Raw genomic sequence first — 19,290 nt, forward strand, 5'->3', positions numbered from 1 at the left:
TGTACCACAACTGCAACACAGTCCTAGTTACCACTGCCAGAGATCTGTAAAGCCCACATTTCCCAAGATTAGTTCTATATCACCGTGCAATCAGGTGGGCTAGAATGAAGCTGGTTGAACTAATGCAGTCACTATTTTTATAGCCACTTGGGAATGCATAAAGAGAGTTAAATCCATTCTAAAGTAGCTTTTCTAGAATCTTGTACATATGTCTAGTATCAGAGGGGTAGCCGTGTTAGTCTGGATCTGTAAAAGCAGCAAAGAATCCTGTGGCACCTTATAGATTAACAGACGTTTTGGAGCATGAGCTTTCGTGGGTGAATACATCTTGCATCTGAAGAAGTGGGTATTCACCCACGAAAGCTCATGCTCCAAAACGTCTGTTAGTCTATAAGGTGCCACAGGATTCTTTGCTGCTTGTACATATGTCTGAAATTTCAAAGTCTCTGCTTTTAAAATCTCTCCAAACACTAATCCTTTTATTTCTATGAAAAACAAGACTAAATAATATAATAAAGAGTTTCTACCCACATGATTCTATACCAACAAGCATGAACTTTTGAGCACATCTTTGGTTAGCAGTGTAAAAGTACAGTGCTTTATTTCAACACACACTCAAGCCTCTAGAAAAGAACATAAATAATCACACACTTCGGCAGGTCTCATATGCTACCCAGTAGTGGGCAATAGTACATGTGCACATTGTAAGAGGACAGAGGTATACAAAGTAGTATATTATAGAGATACATAGTGATTTCCTTTTCAAAGCACTTGTATAAACAAACATACTCAAAACAACCTGTAGTGGGGAAACGGACAGAGATCTTAAGTGATGCACCCAAGCACCTAAGAGGAGTCTGCTAGAGAGCTGGCATGAGAACTCAACTTTCTCCGTAGCCCTGATTTTTAAAGGTATTTGGGCATTGCAGTGCCTAACTGACCTAGGAGCCTAACTCTCATTTTCAAAAGGCAGCATAGGCAAGTCAGCTGAAGTCAGTGGGACTTAGGCTCCTAAAAGCTTTATGTCACTTTCAAAAATGAGTGAGGCTCCTAAGTCAGTTAGGCATTGAAACACTTAGCAAAGCAACACTTAAACACATTTAAAAATTTGGCCTCATGTCTATGACTTGTAGAAACAGGACACTGCCCTCTGGCAACTAAAGCAGATAGAACTCACCTTGACAAGCTGCCTCCTCTCTTTTCCATCTGATCCTATACAATCTATTATTTTAGGCAGATTCAGGCCTCCTGCTAAGCGAAACTCTGGCTTGAATGATCTTATTGTCACTAAATTTTCATATTTCCCTGTAGGGTCCACCTGAAATTTATAATTAAAAATTACTATAAAATATTATATTAATTACAGTGAGGAAAAATGTTTCATAATATGTAAACCCGAAGCTTTGCAAACTTCATTAGCAGACTTTAAACGATGAAAGACTGTTATTATAGGAGATCTGTAGTTTCCAAGTTCAAGTGGTTTATTAATCATACTAGCACTAAAAATAAGCATATAAAAACCTAATGAAACAATATCTATATTAAGAGATGAATATACAATATCAGAAAAATATACCAAAATCTATTGAAAAATATCCAAATATGTAAACATGTACTCATAAGCACATACATAAATGCAACAAAGGTAGGGGAAGAGGGCATTTAAAGCGAAGGAAAAAAAAAGCAAAAGACCACACACCCTGACTTCCATTGAGAAGAAATGGATGGATATTAAGTTGTTAATATATCTCAACTTTATTCACCTTAATTTCCATGGTGGGAACAACAACATCCTCCAAGTTCTTTAGTTTAGTAATAGGCTGGCCAGCAGGAATACTTATGCCTTCTGCAGTTAAAATCAATGCATTATTTTAAATCAACAACTGCAGTTCACACTTATCAGTCTACCCTTGTTTTCCCCCAAAAGGTTGCTTAGTCTGGGTCCTAAATTCAAGATCTGAATGAGGGAAAGGGCAGCGACTGCCATAAGCACTCCTTGGGCCCTTTCATATAGGGAGCCAAACTGAGGTAATAAAAACACTTCTCTCACAGTCAAGAGCAATGGACGCTCCCTAAAAGTAGTGGCCAAACTGTGGCCCCACCCCGCAAGCCATCTCTTCCCCCCAAGCTGTCACCCTTGTGCTGCCCCTTCTGCCCAAGCCCCCATGCTCATGCTGCCTTGCCCCCGAGGCCCCACCCCTTCTCCCGATGCCCCACCCTGCCCCTTCCCCTAAATCCCTGCCCCTTCCCCGAGACCCCACCCTCATGCCGTCACTTCTGCACCACCCCTCCCCACAACACCCTGGCCTCCACTCCTTCCTCTCTGCCCTCTCCCCCATTGCTCGCCCTTACAGACAGTAAAAAGGGATGGGGGTCCAGTAGCACTAGGAATTCTCTGGAGGTCTCATATCCAAGAACCACTCCAGCTGAACCTCAGAATGAAAGCTGTTTCATATAACTTCTAAACCAGAGTAGGTCTTATATTTAACATAATTAGGACATAGTAGCAGTATAGCAGCGGGTCTGCATTTTGGTAATAATACTTAATATTTAAATAGCATCTTTCATCCAAGGATTTCAAAGAAAACAATAGTTAACTGACCTATCCCCACCCTGTGCAGTGTCATGCCTATTTTACAGCTGGGGAAACTGAAGCCTAGAGAGACTCAGTGACTGCCCCAAGATAAGGCAATGGTAGAGCTGGGAATAAAGCTTAGTAATTGTGGCTCTAAATACCCTCCCTAACTACTGACCAGCAAGTCCTCTTTTCCAATACTTACTTCTTTGAGATTTCCATGAAGAGGCATCCAGATTTGCTAATGTGATGTACGCATCACAAAGTGTCTCTACGCCTCTAACCATCTGAGGTCTCCTACTCTTTATGATGTTAATTATGTTTCTGGCAGCCTCCATTCGATCCTATAGAACAAAACAAAACAAACAAAAAAACCCATACAAACACATTTTGCAAGTTACTCTTTGCCAGCTCAAAGACGCACAGTATATTGCCATCAAGTAGAATTGAACTATCCTGTAAAAACTGAATACCCTCTGCAATACAAACCTGGATTCATATAAATGCTAATTCAGTGTTTTCCAACCTGGGGTGAGAAGGACAGTGAATTATTTGTGGGGGGTGGATATGTCCAAACAAAGTGGAGGAGTGAGGCTGAGAAAGCTGCAGGACACCAGATCTACCCTCCATCCTCCTGCAAACATGGGGCAAATAAAGGGGTTGGTGGCTCTTGAAAATCCATCCACCATCCTCTTTCCTGCTTCTGCTATTGTCCCTAATGTAGTTGGCTGGGGGAGCAGCTCACATGTACAAGGCTGCAGGCTCAAGCAGCTTGCCCGCCCAAGCTTCCCTTCTCTACTCCCAACTTTGTGGCACTTTGCTCAACTGAGCACACTAATGGAAGCCCCAGTGCACAGCTACATATAGCCTACTGATGAGTTGGGGAAAGGGACCAGACCTATCAAAGAGGAGAGAAGTCAGCTATAAATATGGAAAAAAGATAAGGGAAGCCCCCTCCCCCCGCACGAAAAGACAACAAGAAATGGACAGGAAAAATGAGAGAAGCCAGAAACTATGAGAGGACAACAGTGTGAGGGAACAATGAAAGTGCCCAAGGAGTGCCAAAGAGGTGCTCCAATAATGAAAGGTTGGGAAAATCATCATAATCATAGCAATGATAATCATCAATCAATCAATAAAGCTAACTTAAAAAAGAAGCCATGATACAATGTTATAAGTCATTACGGTTTATAGCATTAACATTACTCTTTTTTTCTGAGAAAGAAATTAAGATAAAGATATTAGAACCATGTTGCAGAAACCAAAATACTTTTATCTTACAGATTTACATTAAACATTCACTTAAGATTAAAACGGAAAAATCTTTGGTCATTGTCGACTTCTCGCTTATAAACCCACTCAAGCCCTTGATGCAACTAAAATGTCTTTACAATATCTCACAGGGTGAAAAATCTAAAAAAAAAAAAAAAATCCTTTATGATACTCTGAACTGAGGGACCGCTGGTCGCAGGAAATGTGAGGATTTTTTTTTCCTGAAACCACTGTAATAACTGATTTGAATAACAACTGTTAAGGCTGGTAGGTCCCCTATGTCCATAACTACAAGGTTTGATTTTAAAAATGAATATTTAATTTTTCCCCATTCTTCCTCATCCCACCAAAAAATTCAAGTAAATGAAACTGCACTATAAAATCCTTTTAAAGTAAATTAACTTTCTGACATTACGATACTAAATGTGATTCATAACCCAGAACTATGTGATTCATAAACAAAATTCAGTTTGATTTGAGTACCATATCGAGCTGGGAGATTTCTTTCGGTACATTTTTTGTTAGTCTGTTTCTTCTTGTTGCCTCTGGTTTTGCCAAGAGTTCATCCTTGTTGGCATTTGCCAAAGCCAATACTATAAACAAAGTATGATGTGGATGATCTAGTGAAATTCTAGATATTAGCTGTCAAGAAATACAACAAGTCAGTTATTAAAGATATAATAAAAATTAAAATGACTTACAAAGCAGTAAACTAGGATTTTAAACTAAGAAGCCAATGTGCAATAAAACACTATTCAACTCTTTCATATTATAATCAACATAGAAAGGACTGCACTTTTTACCTTTCATGGTCCTTTACAGAAAAAAATAAAGTAACAGCATAGCTAAGTCTGTATTTTGATGTCCGTACTATATAAAGTATGTTCTTAATACAATGGTTTGACTATTCTAAGAAGATTCCTAAATCAGTGAAGAGAATTGGCAGAACAAAAAACAAGTTTTACATTTCAAGTTTGCTACATCTCATTCTGTAATGGAATAGTTTAGGCTAAATGACTCAGTTAAGATAGAATTGTGCTAAGGAGATGCATGTTCTGTTTAGGAGTTTTAAACTAAGATAGATGCATCTCTGTACCATTAATCTAATCACAATACTTATGATTTAGTATTAATTACATTATTTAAAACTTCATGAAATCCTAGACAGCCCATGATCTTGGTTCCCATTCGAGCAGCCAGCTGGTACATCAGAGGCAAAAACTTGTATGATGGAATCTTTTCTGCAATTGTCTGTTGAAAAAGAAATCAGATGTAAAGCAACAATGCACATAAAAGAGATGACAAACACAAATCAATAGATAGGCACCAGTGGATTTATACTGATATTTAAAATATATTTTAAAAATATTTATTGGCTGCCCAAATGGCAGCATGCTGCACACCACTTCCTCATTACTCGCTCACTGGGTGCCACGGCTTGCAGCTTGTTCAGAATGCAGCAGCACAACTGTGAATGGGTTTGAGCTATTAGGATCATACTCAGCCAGCTTTGCTATTAAGCAGCAAATTCAGTTTAAATTAGCCTTACTGGTTTATAAAACTCTGAGTGGGGACTGACTCTGATTATATGAAAGACCTCTTTATCGAGTCACTGCCTGATGGCTTTTTATTAATATTATTAAAAGTACTATTATTGTTATTTTATTACAGCAGTGCTTAGATGCCTCAATTAAGATTGAGACCCCACTGTTCTGGGTACTATACATACAGATGGTAAGACAGTTCCCAACCAGGAAAGCTCATAGTATAATTTAAAATTAGAAACAACATGAGTGTATTAAAAACATATGAAGGAAAGAAAGGAGGACAAGGATGCCTGTGAAAAGAACACATGATTACATAGACTTATTCAATTGTTCCAAGTAATTCTGATTTTTTAAAATTAATTATAAGACAGAGAAAAGAAATAAGCTAGATATCAGAAATCATTATTGGCAATGTATTTAACCCTTACCACTTAGCAATTTCCTTCAGGTATCATGGTAGATGTTTACAATCTAAATTAGGCATAACACAGCAAAGAATGAGAAGGGAAGGGTAAAAGGTACGGGAAAGACAAGGGTACAACAGTGAAAGACCATGAGATACGCTTAATGTTATGGACACTTTTGCTAACTTGTTATTAAAAATGTAGAGGACTGAAACAGAAAAGAGGACCACAGTTAATGATGGAGGGTGATTAAATGAGTAGTACAAAAAGTGAGTTTTGAGGAAAGACTGAAGAAGGCTGGTGCACAGGGTCACGTGCCAGACTCCAGGCATATGGGCACCTTGAGAAAGTGTGTAGAGTAGCTAATGGAAGGAGGCACATGCAGAAAGCAAACAAGTGAGCTGTTTTGGAAGAGTGCAGTGCGGTGTGGAAGAGACAGTGATTAAGATACAAATGAGAGGTTAGAGGTGGACACACTGGCAGAGCTGTGACAAGTCCTAGCATGTGAGAATGAGGAATCTGAATTTGATTTTCATGTAGAATTAGAAGGATAAGAAAAAAGTAAGAGCAGAAACTTACCTTCATCATTCCATTGACTTCAAAAACTCCAGAGTTCTCAAGCCAGAGGGAGCAGAGGCGGAAGATCCACATATCATGCTCTTCTCCACTAAGTAAGCAACTGATATAGTTCTCTACCGCTTTGCATAAGAAACGTTTACAATCCTCACTCAGTGCACGAATTGCACATTCATCAAGTTCAAGCTCCCGCTGAACCTTCACTGTGTATCTATGAATGGACATTAACCATCTGTTAAAACACTGATGGGAAGGCAGGCTGGAGTTCTCTCACCTACACCTTTAAGCAATTTTCCAGCATTTTATACTTGCTTTTGTACCAGCACAGAAAATAAAGCAATCCTTAGATGAAATACCCTCACTGTCCTCCTCTTTCGGGTATAGTGGGCACCCTTGTTCTGTGATTAAAACACACTGAAAATCTAGTCCCATTTTTTCTAATGACTGGACCTGAAAACACCAATGTAAAAGTGAATTTCTGGGAACGGAAAGAAGCACGAAGACTTGAGCCACCTCCTACAGAAAATAGAGAACCACTAAAGCTTAGAATTTTCCCTCACTTTCCCTTCCTCCTACTAAGGCTATAAGAAAAATAGTCAGATGAACTCAAAGATTCCATCAGCTCTACTGCATGTGCAAATCCCAAATCTAGTTACACTTTTCTCTCCACTCTGATGCTGTATGCCAATTAGCTATAGTTATCTCCCCTCAGTCTGGACACCCACCTGTTTGTCTGAACCCTGTGCTCCTTTAGGAGGCCAATTTCCTCCTTGGCCTTTTTCAGCAAAGCTTGCTTGTTTTCAAACTCTGAGGATTTCATGTAGTTCTCAATTCTTTGGTACTGCATATCAGAGAAACGAGCCAAAGAAAGGAAAGCCTTCATCTTTCCATTCTTTAGCTCATCACTGCTGTCTCCACTGTGGCTCCCAGCAATTTCCACTGCCTAAGAGGAAAGTTACAAATACAGAAATGATAAGACTGATGATCATGTTTGCACAATAGCTATAGCTAACATCTATTCTCATACTGCTTGATTAAACAATTATTATTATTTAATGTTTGTATATACTGGCAGATGCACATACAAAATAAAACCAACTGTGTTCAAGTATTTTTTTTTCTTAAGTGAATTTAATCCTCAGAAAGGATTTGGATTTTTCAGCACTTGCAGCTGACGCCAGTTTTAACTACAGAACCTAATGGAAGTCCTCCAACACTTATTATGTATTACTTATATAACAACATAGTTGTACATGGTGCTTTGCAGTACAGATAAAGAAAGATTCTCTGCCATGAAGAGCTTACAGTCTAAGAAAGGCAGTCTAACAAACACAAGACAAGGAGATGACAACACAAGATAGGAGAGAGGCTGGAGTTACAAGTAAAACTGAAATGGTAGTGAAGGTATTTGGAGAGTATCAGAAAAGTCAGAAGGGATAACTACAAACACAAATTAGCGGGTGCAATGAAGTGAGTGGCAAGCAATACTGGGAGCAATGAGCCGGCTGCAGAGAGAATACAGGATGAGAGATTAGTGAGAGTGGAGACCATACTGAAGGCAAGATCAAGGGAGTAACACCTACACTGAGTGGAGGAGTACAAAAGTCATATCATTGTACCTTCAAACAGGCTATTAAATCTAAGTTTCAATGCGGAGTCTATAAAATCATTAATAAAAACAACTTTTGTGTCTGAGATGCTATTTTAGAATATACTGAAAATGAATAGTGTCAATATGAAAAAAATGAATGCTGCATTGTAAAATTTACTTTGACATTTTTACAAGGAATTATATACAGAAGAATCTATTTAGTTGTATGTTTTGAAGAACCACCCTACCTTTTCTAAGTATTTCTGCATGATAACTGTAGGGTTTTCCAAACATGTTTCTGCTAACCAGTTTCCACATAACCTCAGACACTCTGTATATATCAGTCTTAGGCTCGGATCATTCTCAACCTTTGGAGAAGCACATTTTTAGAAAAAAGATCAGACTTCAAATCAAAAATAATTTTCCATATAAGATGATCAACCTATAAAACCCCTTTTCCCCATCTAAATAGAATATATTAAATTAATTAGGCCCGATGTCAAGATTAGCTATTGACACACACCTGAAACCAATTTGTATCCAATTTCTTGATCATCTCCTTGAGAATACTCAATGCTAGACTTTCTTCTTTCTTAGCCCAGAAAACCTGAGCTTCCTCCAGTTGCCACTCAGAGACTACACACATAGCTGGATTGTACTGTTTGATCTGGAACATGGCTCTTTCAGGAAGCTGAAATAGAAAAACTAAATTGTCAATTATATGTCTAAGTAATGGACATACATTTCATAACACGCTCTCTGACACCATCAGTACTTTGCTTTATTTCTTTAAGATATCACTCTTCTGCCTGCTTAGTGTCAAGAACTGTTTTGGTGAGAAGGAGGCAAGGTCTTTTTACATGTAAGAGCACAGGCATAGGCTACTCTATCATTCTGATAACCAAAAAGTTTCAAAGTATAGATTACTGAACTAAGCTTCACAAAACATTAAATGACGTATTAACATTTAACATTGCAGTTATCATGATGTAATAATACAATATAGGACAGTGATCTGGTTTATATTCATAACCAAAAAACTGTTAAAAAAGAGGTTCAAGATGTGTTTTAATGGAGGCCAGCTAATACCCCAAAACAATATTATCTTTTTGTTACAAACATTCTACACAATTTAAAAAACCCAGATGTTAGAGTGCCAGTAAAGAACAGTTAAGTAAGCTAGCCCATTCCTGACTAACATATAATCCCTCAGCACTACTCACTTTATCCAAATATACACAGTTCCCTCAACTTTCCCTCTAAAATTTGCAAACATATGCAAATATCAAAATAACTAATTACCAAATTAATGGAAATTGATCACTTGACTAGAAAATGTGGTTTTACAATCTTAGTAGTTTGCATATACACCTCTACCCCGATATAACGCAATCCTCGGGAGACAAAATCATCTCACCGCGTTATAGGTGAGACCGCATTATAGCAAACTTGCTTTGCCCCCCCTTCCCCTGTTCCCTGACCGCCCCCTCCAGAGACCCCTGTCCCTAATCACACCCAAGACCCCACCCACTACCCAATCCCCCTGCCCCTTACCAAACCCCTCAGCCATATAGCGATGGATCTCTTAAGCCATTTAGGAGATGCTAAGGGCTTGTCTACACTACAAAATTGGCTGACAACTTAGGTCGATCTATAGCCATCATAGCAATTAAATTGGCTGTTTGGTGTCCATACTGCCCTCCTCCGGCCAGGAGTGCACATCCTCATCAGGAGCGCTTGCACAAACTGAAGTGGGGCATTGTGGAGCAGTGACAACTGGAGTGTGGGGCACTGACAGCCGCAGGGCTCACATTTCATCTCCTGTTGGCCAGCTGGGGCTTACAGCGGAAGCCTCTCACCCTGGGGATGACAGCTAGAGCCAGAGACAAAAAGTGAAATAGCAGCAGCCATTAAACTGACAAGAATGTCAATTTCACTGTTAGTAGGCTCCCTGCTGTGAAACTGAGCTCTGAGCTGGGCTCACAGCTCAGGATGTCAGCCCTGGGGCCAGGGGCAGCTCCAGGCACCAGCGTAGCAAGCTGGGGCAGCAAGCCACGGGGGGATGATCTGCTGGTCGTTGTGAGGCGGCAGGCAGGCGGCTTTCAGTGGTGCGCCTGCGGGAGGTCCGCCAGTCCTGCAGCTTCAGCAGCAATTAAGCGGCGGGGACGCGGATGGCGTGGCACCGGCGGACCTCTTGCAGGCATGACGTCAAATCCGCATGACCAGTGGATTGCCCACAAGCGCGCCGCTGAAAGCCGCCTGCCTGCTGTGCTTGGGGCAGCAAAAAAAGTAGAGCTGCCCCTGCCTGGGGCGAGGATGGACTCTATCTATGAGCCCTGGGCTCGGTTATCAGTACTGAGGAAGGGGAGGGCTCCAGCTGTCAGCCCCACATGGAGCTGACAGCCAACAGACAATGTAATTAAAGTGTCTACACGGACACTGTGTTGCCCTAACTACATCGATCTAGTCATTATGCATTTCTCAGAGGTGGAGTTATTAAGTTGAGGTAGTGGGCGACTTACCTCGGCACGAGCACAACTGTAATATAGACACTGGCAGAGCTAGGTTGACGTAAACTGCCTTACACTGACCTGACTCTGTAGTGTACGCTAGGCCTTAGTGAAATCATGGCACTAGTGAAGTCAACAGAAACTTTGCATTTGACTTTAATGGGCCAGGATTTCACCCACTATTTGCCAAAAAGCTTAGAAACTTTCTTAGACCAACTTCTAGAAAAAATTTAAAACACTCTAAACTTTATAATTTCACATGCCATGTCTCATTCCAGGGTCAATATTTTCTAGGATTGGTTTTATTTCAAGGAAGTTAAGAAGATATAAAAAGTATTGCAGCATCATAATTCTGGGTCAGAGCTGTTAACCAAGCTCCATATGCACAAAATTTATTACTGGTGCTCATACGGTGGCCAGAAATAGCCCAGGTTGCCTTTCACATCCTACATTGAGTTTTTAGGACAGGCAAATTGAACATACTTGATTTAAAAGTCATTGGGATAAAAAAATGGGAATTCTACATGGTAATTCATGGAGATTGACTTTTCAGTAAATAATGGCACTTTAAGTATATATACATTGGAACACGACACCAAGATGCTGATGTTGAGGAATTCTTTTCTGCAAGTCTACTCTGGAATGCTGGGAGACTCTATGGCATGATGATGAGATTTTACATCTACCTAGTGTACCAAACTGGAGTTACAAAGTTGTAGAAACATCATTTACAGGTAAAAATTCCAGTTTTATAAAACATATACTGCATGAAAAGGCATGTAATTATGAACAAAAATGTGAAGATATGCTTGCAGCATTCATAAAATATTATGTAGGCTGACTCTAGACAAACAATTCAATGAATAAACTTAGATGGAGTACACAAATTTTAGCAGAGTTGGTCTTCAGCATTATAGTGAAAAAGTTCCTCATTAACTGGAGAAGCCAGTATTTTTCAAACTGATTCTTGCTGGAACTAGTTACCTGGGTGTTTTTGGCAGTTCGTGCCAATTTGGACAGATCCACTAGATGTTTGGTGAGAATGTCTTTAATGCATTCTCTTTTGGAATTCTCACTTTCCTTCTCAAGAAGGATCTCCAGAATTACAGTGCGTAGGGCCATGATAGGCTCCTGGAAACCAAAGTCACTGTCCTTAAGAAGCTGGGACTGTCTCTGCCACTTCAGATAAACCGCATTCAGTTGCTTGTTACTAACAGATCTGAAATCACAGACATTAAGAAAGGAAAAGGAAAAAAGAGCTATTACTTCTGACCAAATATTAATGAAATCTGAGATATGAAAGAGCTTGTTTTATAAATCCCAGGACTATAAAACAATTGAAGTCAGTAGTTCACAATATATGATCCAGAAAACAAAAATAGTTCATGAAACCCTTCCTGCTCATGTGCAGAACAAACATCTTGAAAAAGCAAAAAAATGGAAGGTAGGGATTATAAAAGGATTTGTAACTTTTATAAGAAGTTATGCAAAACAGCTGATTTAAAGCAAACCCAGGTTTGTGAGAGGAACATCTGAGAGGCACGACAATTCCAAAGTACATGTTCTTGAATACTTGTTTCAATTTAATTTGCTAAATTCTAGTATGTGATAAGGCTGATAAAAAAAGCTGGCAATTGGAATCTTAATCATGTATCTACATGTACATGCTGCATGACAGAATAAGGGCATATCTATACGTGGAGCTGTGGGTATGATTTCCAGCTTGAGCAGACATACTCTCACTAGCTCTCATCAAGTTAGCATGCAAAAAATAGAATATGGCTGCAGCAGCACAAGCTGCAGGATGGTGTGTTTTATATGGCCCATATTTTTACTATACTGCATGCCTTTCAGATGTATTCTTCAGCTATGGCTGTTTTATCTTGTTAGAGTATAAGCTCTTTGGGGAAAGTACTGTATCCTTTTTTTGTGTTTGTACAGCACCTAGCACATTGTGGGAGCTACCGAAAAACAACTAATAAATACTACTAAATCATTAATGAATATTAGTCCTGACAATGTTTAAGATAAACAAAAATAAAGACAGTCCATGCCCTGAAGAACTAACAGGTTAGAAGGTAAACAATAGAACACAGGATGCACTGGGAAATCCAGACGAGTCCAGTATAGTGGATTTTCACAATACCACCATTCTTTTCCTGTTTTTATAAGCAGGAAAATATTCATAGAAAAAGGCCTTTATTTATAACTAGAGAACCTGTGAAATTACTTGTAAAGATGGTATCTATAACGAATATTTGTTAAAGGAAGAAAACAGAGGGACTAGCCTCTAGTTACAGGTTGCTTAGAAATAGCCGAGAGACACAAGAACAACATCAGACTCATAGCTAGAACTGGAAGAGGAATCTAACATGAAGGAATAAAATACCTAGAGAAAAGCTGTCCTATGTTTTCCAACTCTCCAATGGTCTGTAATCTGCAGAGCGTGGGATACAATGAAAACACAGACTCGAGACTGCCTTTGCATAGCTCCTCTACTTCGCTCACCCTAGGGATACAATACAGCAATGCTAAATACTTTTATCTATTGACAATATAGTTTCCATGTAAAGAACAGATATAAAATATAAACTATATTGCACCAACACATATTTTGTATTTCAGTTAAGTAAGAATTTTGCATTATTATTAAAATCTAAAATTCAAGGTTTCTCCCTTAAGAATCTAAATGAAAAGGCTATCAGGTTTACTGTCCCATAGCCTATATGACATTCAGTTTAAAGGGACTATTCTGAAGTCACTTTCTTGTTTATTAACAGGAAAGGGATGTACACTAATGGAAGATGATTTCTCCATAGAAAATAACCCTATTTTAAAAAAAAAAAATTTGTCCGCCTTCTTGTTGCTCCCTTGAAAACTGCTGGTACTTTGGTGTAACAGGACCTGTAGAGACAAAGACTTATTATGGCATAAAATGCCAGTAGTTTCGTCTCCTCCTCCTTAGTTTGAAGATTAAGGTTTTTAATATCTATCATTATTGTTCAGCATGTGCAGCCTTACAAAGAGGCTGTTAAAATATCTCTACCAAAAAGATTTTTTATATATATAAGTCAAGTTACAGCTTAAATATCAGTTTGATTTTGTTTGTGTAATACTTTGCTACAGCTGCGCAAACACAATAAGGTCTTACACACAGCTTATTTATAGTTATTTGGTTTTTACCTGGCATTTTTCAGGCCTTCATGGAAAGCAGAGAATTCTCTGTCTCTTAAAGACTGCAGAGCATCATACAATGATTCATGGTAGCCTGATCTTCCCATCTCATCTCTTTAAAAAAAAGATTAAAACCAGCAAAATTATATTTACACCTAAGGTCATCAATGCTCTTTATGACTGAAAACTACAGTATTAACATTCTCTTTGATACTGTACATTTAAGTCATTTTGGTGGTGTCTTCATATGACACACAAAATAACCTAGGTGAATAAGGAGTATAGTCAGAAATTTTTCGGTGGTTAGGCAAAGTGTTATTTTGATTTGCCTAAAAAATAAAAAGCAACCCTGTAACACAATACATTCCTGTAAACCTAAGTTATTCATTTCAAGTAAACAAAATAAAAAGGCAGTGAGAAATTATTAAAATTGTATTTTATACATGGAGTTAAAATTTCAAATTACATTAAAACATATGTAATTATTCCAAAAACTATCATACAATAAAATCTACAATTTTAACCTAAACAACAAAATGCACGTATGTAAAGGTTCTTGTATTATCTGACTGTTTTCTAATGTCTACCATCAGTATTGTATTAAAAGCAATTCTGGATCTGGACCACTTTCCCGGGGCAGTGTCATCTGCCACCAAGCATGTCCATGAGTTGCAGATAGTGGAACACCTTCCAGATATGGAGGGTAGCTGTGATATAAGCAGGAAAACCTGTTGAATAAGCAGTCACAGACAATCTGACAGCAGTACCAATAGTGCAGCAGATGGAGGTGCTGCCTCAGTAAAAGGTCAGTGATGCCTAAAGATGGTACCAAACATGATGTATGTAAGCTGCCATCAAATAAGTCTGTCATCAATGACATACTATAAGGGCATGCAATTGCCCCTCCAGAAGTAACTCTGGAAAGGCAGAGGAACTATGAGAGGGTCAGTGGCATTTGCTAGAAAAGGGAACTCTGCATCCTCATTTGTTGCCCTACTTGTTGCAATTTTTGCACTGGTATGGCGCATGGCTTACATGGATGAGAATGGAGGACTGGAACTGCATACACATTTTCCACTATTCACAGTGCAGATTATTCAGCAATGCAACACTAACTCTGCAACCTCTGAATCCAAAGTCCTGTGGTGATGGTGACAGGCAGAGGATGTTGCTGGAGGTCCTTAGTCACAATGCTGCACACAGATGGCCTGGGAGTGATGGTCACACATCGCAGACTGGAGCAAATGCCATGATCATATCCTTCCTTGGTGTCAGAGCCATCCTACCTAGGGACAGCGCTGCTCTCCACAAATAGGGAAGGGGATGGAAAAAGATTCCTAATAAATTCTTGCTCCAACCACATTTGTTAGAGTGCCATATCTTGACTGGGCATCCAGCTTTGCTATGGTCTAAATAGAAGACAGAACCCAAAAATTTTTGCAGTTGGGAATGTTCACATTGTCTGTACTGGGCTATCTTGATTATCACTTCAAAAGTTTTTTTCTTACTTAATTGGCCTCTCAGAGTTGGTAAGACAACTCCTACCTTTTCATGCTCTCTGTATGTGCATAATTATCTCCTCAATATATGTTCCATTCTATGCATCTGAAGAAGTGGGCTGTAGCCCACAAAAGCTTATGCTCAAACAAATGTGTTAGTCTCTAAGGTGCCACAAGTACTCCTGTTCTTTTTGCAGATACAGACTAACATGGCTTCTACTCTGAAACCTCACAAAGTTGAGTCACTGCTGAAGGGTGTTAATGACAGACTTACGCTCTTCTGCATCAGTCTTGCTAAAGGTTGTCATGCTTTTCTCATCAGTGCATACACACTGACAATGACAAACCTAGATGAGGACACGGACCACTTTCTGGTCTCCAATGGCTTCAAAGAAGGTTGAGAGGTGGTTCCCATACTCTTTTCCATCCTTTTTTTGGCTATGCTTATGGATGCATTTCATGACATAGACAAATGAGAATTTATCCAGTTCCCCACTGATAGGAAGTTTTCAAGCTGCAACGCTGCCATGCTCACATGAAAGTGGCAGATTTACCCATTAAGGAGCTATTATTTGCTGATGACTATGCATTGGTTGCTAACTTGATTGATGACATTCAATTTATACTTGATCACTTCAAATATGCAGTCAATCATTTTGGTTTCACAGTCCACCTAAAGAAAACTGAAATACCGTACCCAGCATGTGCCAGGGGATACCCAATTATTAAGTTCATCAATGCACGTCTTCAGACAGTGGATAAGTTTTGCTCCCTAGGGTGTATGCTGTCACACAATGCCACAACTGATGAGGTTACCCATTTAACAGGCAAGGTCAACTCTGCATTTGATATGCTGTCTCACCACCTATGGAATGATAAGGGCATCAAAATAAGCACTAAACTAAATGTGTATTGGGCAGTTGTGCTTACAATGCTTCTATATGGTTATGAGGTATGGACACCATTCGCCATCATATTAGGAACCTTGATCATTTCCATATGTGCCACCTTCATTCTGTTCGCAGAGTCAAATAGTAGGATAAGATTCCCAATATAAAAATTCTCAACCATTGTTGGATGTCCGGCATTTATATCATGCTTATTAAAGATCAGCTGGTCATCTCATTCATATGGCCAACTCAAGAATACCCAACACTATATTTTATGGTCAGTTAAAGCAAGGCACTCATTCTCATGGTGGCTAGTTCAAAAGACACACTGCAGTCAAATTTGAAGGCATGTTAAGTTGACCTCAGCAACTGGGAAGCAACAGCCTTATACGAGAGCAAGGTGGCAGAAGATTTGTCATGTTGCTGTTAACTACTTTGAAGCAAAGCACATTAACAACTTAACAAAGCAATAATACAACAGCCTCCAATAGTCATGGACAATCTTCTCTGCCCCCCTTGTAACCAGGCTTGTGGTTCTTGCATTGGCCTGATCTCATACACAGGCTATAGTGTGCTGAATCCTTGCATGTCAGCATTGACTCAAGACTCCACCTAAGTTCCTTCTAAGCTGTGCGGCCGCCCACCAGTCTATCAAATGCTGCGCACTTCAGGTGCTCCTCCCCGCCGTGCTCCTGCCCTCTGCCTTGGAGCCCCTGGCCACTTGCTCCTGGGAGCCTCCTGCTAGCTGTGCGAGGGGAGGTGCTGATGTCAGGGTGTCCCCCTCCCCCTGCACTCCATCTCCACAGAGCTGGGGCAGGGAAGGGGGACATGACAGGGTTCAGGAGTGGGATGGAGCTTGCTACTGGCTGATGCTGTATCTGAAGAAGCAGGCTTCAGACCGATGAATGCCAATCTATTTAAAGGGGCAGCACGTGTGTGTGTCTCGCTCACACACGCGCACACACACACACAGTGTGCGTCTCTCTCTCTCTCTCACACACACACACACACACACACACGTCTGTCACACACATACATGCATACACACAGTCTTTCACAGTCACCTCCCAACACATACTTTTATTATTATTATTTTTATTTCCTGCAATGCACATATATTCTCTGCAATGTTATTCTTTTGAAGTGCTGTTATTTTAGTTTTTTGACTGGTCTATGCATTTCATAATTTTATTTCTCTCTTACTGTAAGTCTTTGAGTAGTGCGTTCTAAAATGCCTAACCTGTCCTGGCTAGAGTAATTATCCCTATGGTAACTTAAAAAAAAAAAAAATTCTATCTAAGTTTCTGGTTTCTACCGGTGGCGCACATTACCTCAATATTGGTGCACATAACAAAATTAATTCCACACAAGGATAGAAAAATTAGAGGGAACTCCACCATTAATAGTTTTTTGCATTTAATTTCATTGATATTTAAAAAAAAGGATAAAAAGAAATGAGAACAAAAGGCTAGAAGTCCTAAACTCTCACTCTCCTGCCAGTCCCTTTTCAATACGATTCCCTTTTCCTTAATTCTCGGCCACAAATTTTATTTCCAACCTTTTTTCTCGGCCCTTTATTCCCCCTCTCCTTGATCTTTGTCTATTCCCCTTCTTTCCAGACCAAATATCACTCTCTTTACCTCCCATATTGGATCTGAAGAATCTTTTTATCTGGGTTATTATACTACACACATTACTGCAGCATTTTAGAACAGCTCACCTCTGCTACCTTTCCCTATTCCAGGGCCAAGGGGAGCCTCAAATGAGTGAGAGCATCCTGACTTCAGCAGCTGGAAGAATGAGTGTCACATGGACTTCCATTAGATAGGAAACATGGGATGAGCAGCAGCCTCCACATGTTGCTTTTAAGTGAGCACTGTTTTGATGTAACAGATGTGACAAAGTTCCTCCTCTACCTTGGTGGGTCCTGTGCTTATTGGCAGATTTGCTCACCGCAGTGATTTTCCCTACAGTCTGGGTCAGCTTCTCCTGTGTCTGATCAGGAGTTGGGAGGTTTGGGGGGAACCCAGGCCCGCCCTCTACTCTGGGTTCCAGCCCAGGGCTCTGTGGATTGCAGCTGTCTGTAGTGCCTCCTGTAACAGCTGCTTGACAGCTACAACTCCCTGGGCTACTTCCCCATGGCCTCCTCCAAACACCTTCTTTATCCTCACTACAGGACCTTCCTCCTGGTGTCTGATAACGCTTGTACTCCTTAATCCTCCAGCAGCACACCCTCTCTCACTCTCAGTTCCTTGCGCCTCTTGCTCCCAGCTCCCCACATGCACTTCCTCTTCTCTGGCTCCTCCTTACCGGACTGGAGTGAGCTCCTTTTTTAAACCCAGGTGCCCTGATTAGCCTACCTTGACTGGCTGTAGGTATTCTAATCAGCCTGTCTGCCTTAATTGGTTCTAGCAGGTTCCTGATTACTCTAGTGCAGCCCCTGCTCTGGTCACTCAGGGAACAGAAAACTACTCATCCAGTGACCAGTATATTTGCCCTCTACCAGACTCCTGTACCCCACTAGTTTGGGTCTGTCACACAGAAGAGAGTACTGCAGCCAGAAGCATCTCTCTTTCAAATCTATCTCCACAGAAGAAGTAGTGAGAAAGTTCCCTCCTCCTGCTTGCAAAATATCGGTGCAAGGAGTCACTGAATGACTCAGTGATGTAATTTAAGCCTTCACCAAGATGGGAGGAGATCTAGTCCCTTTCCCCGCTAAAGGGAATATAGCCTTGTTCTCCTCATCAGAGACTAGGTATACACTACTCCGTGCCCAGTATATCATGTCACCCTTAGGCACCGACTATTCCTTATAAGGGAGTAGCCACAGAACCAAGTCGGACACTCTTTTCTTCAACTATTGATGAAGTCACTCTTAAGGCTCAAAGAGCAATCCTTTCATTCTCCTATAAATCAAAAAATGGATGCAGGAAAGTATTTCCCTCACACTTAAAAAAAAGATTCATCTTGTGGCTGAGACTAAAAATGAAAAGGAGATTTAAAAAAAATTATCAGCAAATGAAAAGAGGAAATACAGCTATAACAGTAGCATTTGCTATAACAGACTGATACACATACAACAGAAACAGGTTTTTACATAAAAGGGGATTGCCTTTTGTTTTTATTTCAATTGCGCAGTTAATGAAGATGAACAGCACTGCACCATTTCTGCCCCACAGCAGTTATATTTTGAAGTTTTCCTTTTTCTCAAAAACAAATAGCATTGTTAGATTAAGGTTTAGATTAAGATTA

The 19,290-nt window shown here is 40.0% G+C and overlaps 1 protein-coding gene across 1 annotated transcript in view; it reads right to left on the bottom strand.

Annotated features, from left to right (window-relative positions):
* ATM (ATM serine/threonine kinase) overlaps nt 1-19,290 on the bottom strand; it is a 110,768-nt gene that overhangs the window by 16,889 nt on the left and 74,589 nt on the right. Inside the window, exons 44-55 of the mRNA XM_050937999.1 lie at nt 13,659-13,763; nt 12,865-12,984; nt 11,460-11,694; nt 8,489-8,656; nt 8,214-8,333; nt 7,100-7,317; nt 6,378-6,585; nt 4,985-5,098; nt 4,331-4,489; nt 2,781-2,919; nt 1,764-1,846; nt 1,178-1,318 (exon numbers count right to left, since the gene is read on the bottom strand). Of these exons, the coding sequence (XP_050793956.1) occupies nt 1,178-1,318; nt 1,764-1,846; nt 2,781-2,919; nt 4,331-4,489; nt 4,985-5,098; nt 6,378-6,585; nt 7,100-7,317; nt 8,214-8,333; nt 8,489-8,656; nt 11,460-11,694; nt 12,865-12,984; nt 13,659-13,763 (1,810 nt within the window). The remainder of the gene's footprint in view (nt 1-1,177; nt 1,319-1,763; nt 1,847-2,780; nt 2,920-4,330; nt 4,490-4,984; nt 5,099-6,377; nt 6,586-7,099; nt 7,318-8,213; nt 8,334-8,488; nt 8,657-11,459; nt 11,695-12,864; nt 12,985-13,658; nt 13,764-19,290) is intronic.

This window comes from Gopherus flavomarginatus, chromosome 1 (genome assembly GCF_025201925.1).
Source record: "Gopherus flavomarginatus isolate rGopFla2 chromosome 1, rGopFla2.mat.asm, whole genome shotgun sequence".
NCBI classification, from domain to species: domain Eukaryota; kingdom Metazoa; phylum Chordata; order Testudines; family Testudinidae; genus Gopherus; species Gopherus flavomarginatus.